General features: G+C 38.7%; 1 protein-coding gene across 1 annotated transcript in view; it reads left to right on the top strand.

The window, feature by feature from the left end:
* Positions 1-1381: 1381 nt before the first annotated feature.
* LOC104409095 (alpha-mannosidase 2-like) overlaps positions 1382-5953 on the top strand; it is a gene marked incomplete at both ends in the record, with an annotated part of 13852 nt that continues 9280 nt past the window's right edge. Inside the window, one exon of the mRNA XM_010018882.1 lies at positions 1382-1526. Coding sequence (XP_010017184.1) covers positions 1382-1526 — 145 coding nt within the window. The remainder of the gene's footprint in view (positions 1527-5953) is intronic.

Below are 5953 nucleotides of genomic sequence, written 5' to 3'. Positions count from 1 at the left end.
ATACCCCTGCACCGTTTGGGGTAGGGGTACATAGAGAATTTGGGAGCAAAGGAGTGAAGTTGAACTGGCCTAGCAAAGGGGTGGAGAAAAGGTGTTTTAGTTCTGTCTTTGTTTCTCACTATCCAACTCTGGTTTAATGGACAATAAATTAATTTAATATTCCCGAAGTTGGGTCTGTGTTGTCTGTGATGGTACTTGGTAAGTGATCTTCCTGTCTTTATCTTGATCCATGAGCTTTTAATCTTATTTCTCCCCGTGTCCTGTTGAGGAGGAGAGAGCAGCTGACTCGGGGTTTTGTAGCCAGTCATGGACAACCCATCACAAGGCTTTTACTTCTTTAGTCATATATTTGTTTCAGATGTCTGTATTTTTTCTGAAGCTTCCTAGCAAGACCAAAGCCAGATTACCACTAGAAGGTTTTAACTCTAGTGTTGTTCATGTAGTAATTGATTCCTGGAGGCTATTTCTGTGGAAGTGAAATGCTTGTTGAAGGTTTGTCAGGTGTACAGTTGTATTCTGACATGGGTTTAGAACTAAACTGAAGTTTAGTTTAAGTTCTTCAAACTGTAGGTCCACTAAAAGGCTTGTCCAGATAATAGTTCATGTTCATAAAGTTTGCCTTCTTTTCTAAAAGGAGATCAGAGCATTACACAAGAAGGAATTAAAATAAATAAATAAATAAATAAACTGGGTATGTAAGCTTTGATCTGAACTCACATGAGAAGATTGTCTTTGTAGCTATCTGATGGTATCTAAATTTCATAGGAACTTGTTCAAGTAACTGTAAAGTTACTTCTAACCTTCTTATTTGCATTGACAAGTGAAATATGTCCTTCATTGTATAATTAGTGTACTGATTCAACAGTAAATATATAATGAGCTTTGTTATATCAATTGGCTGTAGTTATGAACATTTCTTCAGTTTCCTTTTGTGAATCTGACTTTCGCCTCGACCTCTCTCATGTTGTTATCTCTTTTTACTGCTTGCTTAGCTTGTCTACATCACCCTTACTCCCTTATTTAGTGTACTGTGCTATTCTGATAATTTTCTCCCTACCCTCCTGCCCCAGTGCCATTGTGAGGTGTCATAATTTTTGTGACTTAAGGCTTTTATTCCTACCATTTATCTAATCAATTTAGTATCCTCAGAACAGGGCATGCCAAATGCTCCTCTTCCTGACAGCTGTGTCTTGGGTGTCGTAATTGTGACTTGAAACGTGCTCTCATTCGTCAGTTTTCTATTCATTTGACACTTTATCTCTCCCTGTGCAATGAACAAGCTGATCCATTTTTGGTGAAAGCAGCTTTAGTTTGTAATAGCAGAACTGTTTTTGTGAATTCGTATTTTGCATTCCTTTTACTCTTTTTTTTTTTTTTTTAGATGTTGGATGTCTATGACATTCTTCCTTTTGATAATCCAGATGGTGGCGTGTGGAAACAAGGATTCGATATCAGATACAGTGAAAATGAATGGGACAGTGAACCACTTCAAGTTTTTGTTGTGCCTCACTCACATAATGACCCAGGTAATATTTTAACTGTATTGATTTGGTTATCTAGAGGCTTTTGAATTAAAAATATGTTGCCATTTCTGTTAAGATTTTGTTTTGTTGTTTTTTTAAGTATACTGCATAATATGTTAAAGTATAGCAAGGCAGTTAAGCAGGTTATAATTCAAGTGCCATTGGCTTCAAGTGACAACTGCTACGATAAAAGCTGTACATGTACTTATTTATTAACTGGAGTAGAACTTCAGTATTGATACTGGAAGGTAATAGCGATTTTCAGTGTTCATTCTGCTGGTAACCCAGTCAGTTTATTCATTCCTACGTTAAATATGGTCTGTTCTTATTTTAACTTTTTGGACTGTCATTGATATTTAACCCTCAGCCTGTGCTAGAGAGATGTGCTTTTTGGAAGATGTAAAGGTTTTGACTGAAATGCTTTTCTTTTCTGTTTTGTGCACACCGCTGCCCCCAACACACAGTAAGATAATATAAAGTCTGGATTTAAACTGAAACCTAGGTATGCTTACATAATTTACCTTCTTCCTCCCACGTGGTAAAATGAAGGAGTGTCACTTTATTTTGAAATGACTTTAAAATATACCAAAAAGCAGTGAATTATACTGCTATAATATACTCCTGTATAGTACGCTGACCATGAGAAGCTGGTGAAGCTGCTTGTTATTGTGGAAAGCCACAATGTGAGTGACTTTAAACTTTACTGCTGTGTATCTTGCTAACAATTTAATTTGATCTTTGATGTACTGTGGCTCTGAGTGGAGTAAGATACGGTAGTTTGAACGTAAGTGACTTATTCCATTTATCTAACGTCTTTGACGAGAATGAACGCTGGAATGTGGATTTACTCTATTGTCCAGTTATGACAGCTAAAGCAACAAAATAAGAATATAGTAATAATACTTAGAGGAAAAAATCACAGTACAAACTTTGATCTGCCTTTTTTTATAACTGTCTTTAAACCTGTCTATTTATCTACTCTCTGGTTGTTCTCCTGTATCTTTCCTAGATGTAAGTACTCTGTGCTTTATACCATCATTTAATGAATCTGAAACCATCCTAAAGAATATACAGAACTTATAATTCTCTTGGTTCTTATTAGAAAGAAGTATGGAGCTTACCTCTCTCCCTTCTTTCTGCCGATATCCTCCGTATAGCATTTTTCTGTCACTTAGGGTTCTTGGTCAGTGCTTAAAAAAATGCAACCAAACAACAAAAATCCCACCCCAAACTCCATAAACAAATACAACCCCCAAACAAACAAATACAGTCCCCAAACACCCCCAACCACGAAAGAAGCAAAAAAAATAGCAGCCCTGAATAAAAAAAAGCACACCACCAAAAAAAACCCTCCCCCCTGCAAAAAACCCAAACAGCCAAACTCTGCCACTCTCCCACCCCCTCCAAAAAGAGTTTTGAGTCACCAGAATTATTAAACTTCTAAGGCAAACAAAGTATAGGTACTACTCTACAACAAGAGGTAACCTCACCAACCTTTTCCCATTTAACTTTATGTTGTAAATCATGGAATTTCCTGTACTTTCCCAGTAGGAATATTCTACTTACTGAGGAAGTGTGTTTGGAATGTGTCTGTCTGTTCCTTAATTTTACATCTGAATGATATCTGTTGGTTCGCTTGGTTCTATTTTGCCCTTTCCAGCGCTGCTCTGGCCTTCTTCCAAACATAGGCGTGTGGGCCATAATGAACTTAGCTTCAGAGATGGATTTTTACTAGTACTCAGATACCTATCTTGAGGGTGTCACTCATTAAATCTCTAGTAAGGTACTCGTTCTTCCGGTTCTCTGAAAGAACTCCTCTCTGTGGTTGCACCTTCAATAATGAGGTTTGAAGAAATCTGAAGTTACAAGAGATGTCTCTCATCTTTCTGTTGCAACATTTTTCCTGTGTAGGTTGTTCCCAAGAACTTGCCCAAAGTATTAACGGCGGTGTCATTCACCTTTGACAGATGAATTTCTTACTGGTGTCTAGTTTTGGTTCCTAAAGTCTTCCTCCTTAATATCTAAGTTTTTCATGTCTTTACTATAAAATTAGATCTGTCCTTCCACCAGCAGCAACTAACATCAAGAAATCTGCATCTCCTCATGTGTACAATCTACATATCTTCTAGCTTGTCCAGACTCTCCAGTTGATAATGAGTTCAACTGAGATACAAGCCTGGTAAATGTAAACTCTTCCATCTCAAGGGCACTTGTGTGAGGCTGATTATTGTTTGCTTTTACAAAAAGTGTTATCATAGAAATCTCCTGACTTGGTACTGCTTTGGTAAGGATATTTCTGTGGATTTTTCTTCATTGAAACTGCATATTAATAAGCACTTGAAAGAAGGAAAATATATCTGTAACAGAGATCTGAAGTCTCTTGTATAGCTAATTGTTACATTACTCCTTTTCTGCAGAGGATTAAATGGCATGGTGCAAAGGAAATGCCTTCTGGCAAAGAAGCTTAAGGCATAATGAATGTATAGTGTAACAGTATATTTGAAAAATATTTACCAAGAAATGGGGTCAGTTAAGATATAACTATATTAGCTGCAGAAGCTTTAAATTCTCATTATGTTTTATTTATGTGTCATCTGAGGCTACCCTCTCTTTAACTTTTCGTGTTACCAGTTATACTAGTGAGATTACGTAGCTCAAAAGCAAAGAAACTACCTTGAAACAGTTTTTTTTTGAGATTTAAAAGTTCCAAATTCTGTTTTGGGGGATGATGTGTGTGCTGATGCTCCGAAACACTTTCTGTTGTTAAATTCTGCTAAATCTGGGTTAGCTGCTTCCATATGAATTTAACCAGGACCTTCAAACTTAAGGTCTCTATGCCTCACCCTTCAGGAGCAAATATATTTGCCTGTTATTGGGAAATCAGGTGTTAGAATGGATCCCTTTCATGCTTTTGATCAGTGGCAGGTATAATTGTCATTTTTTTGCTGGCAGTTGAAGATCTGAGCACTTCAATAGTATGTCTGATTTGGGGTGTGTCCTGGGTTCAGCTACAGCAGTTATTTTTTCTCCTTCTTAGTAGCTGGTGCAGTGCTGTGTTTTTGACTTTCAGTCTGGGAACAATGCTGATAACACCGATGTTTTTAGTTTTTGCTAAGTAATGTTTACTCTGACCAAGGACTTTCTCAGTCTCATGCTTTGCCAGAGAGGAGGGGAAGCCAGGAGGAAGCAGAGGCAGGACACCTGACTCAAACTGGCCAAAGGGCTATTCCATCCCACGGCACGTCATGCCCAGTATAGAAACTGGGGGGAGTTACCCGGAAGGCCCAGATCGCTGCTCGGGTCGGGCTGGGTATCGGTCGGCGGGTGGTGAGCGGTTGTGTCCTTTTCCCTTGTTATTCCTCTTATCATTATTATTGGTAGCAGTAGTGGTTTGTATTATACCTTAGTTACTGGAGAGCTGTTATCTCAACCCGTGGGAGTTACATTCTTTCGATTCTCCTCCCCATCCCTCCGGGAGCGGGGGGAGGAAGGAAAAGGGGGGGAGTGAGCGAGCGGCTGCGGGGTTCCAAGTTGCCGGCTGGGCTTAAACCACGACAGGGTGACACTCACCAGTGCAGATTAATCTCAAGCTATGGAAAGATGTTCCATGTACAAATAGCTGCGTTGTGTGAGGTTATAGGCACTGCAGATGGCATTTCTTTCTGGAGCAGATTAATGAGCAGTCATATAACCTGCTGTGCTGGCAAAGCTCTAATGTTCCTCTCATATACAGTTTCATGTGACTGCCTGAAGTGGATTAGACAGCTGAACTTCAGAAGGGAGAGCTGGGCTCAGGGACAACAATGCTGTCAACCAGCACAACTGGACTTGAAAGATGATGTTTAGATATGACCCAAGGGGTCGAAAGACACCTCTAGCATTTATTACTCTGTTGGCAGTGATGATTTTGGTAATGCCTTCTCATTAAATTAAGAATTGAGACTGGTGATCTTTGTAATATATGTGTGTGTACCAGATCAGAGTATTTTGTTGCTGAATGTGGTCGTGAAAGACCTAGTACAACCTGCACTTGAGTGGAATTGAAAGAGGCTAAAATAGATCTTCCCTCCCCATCACTGCCTGCCCAGCCCTCAGTTTCTACCTAAGTAAAAATAACTGTGAAGGCTATACAAAATATGCATTGAATGGTGAACACCTAGTTTTTCTGTTGTAGAGGAAGCTGAGATCTAGGAGTAGAATATGAAACTGGACAGCTCACAATGTTTTCTTTACGTGCTGAGTTACAGAAATCTGAGTTTTATTCCTGGCTTGCTCTTAAATGTTTCTGTTGTTGCATATGATGTAATAGGTGACTTTCAATAAGACAGGTTTAGTTTTGGTTGTTGTTGTTTTTTTGGGTTTTTTTTTTTGGTTGGGTTGGGGTTTTTTTGTTTGTTTGGTTTTTGTTTTTTTTTTTTGTCTTGTTTTTT

The sequence above is a fragment of the Nestor notabilis genome, unplaced genomic scaffold, assembly GCF_000696875.1.
Source record: "Nestor notabilis isolate BGI_N333 unplaced genomic scaffold, ASM69687v1 scaffold29067, whole genome shotgun sequence".
NCBI classification, from domain to species: domain Eukaryota; kingdom Metazoa; phylum Chordata; class Aves; order Psittaciformes; family Psittacidae; genus Nestor; species Nestor notabilis.
Note: the sequence above shows the minus strand (reverse complement) of the source record. Positions and strands in the feature narration are given on the sequence as shown.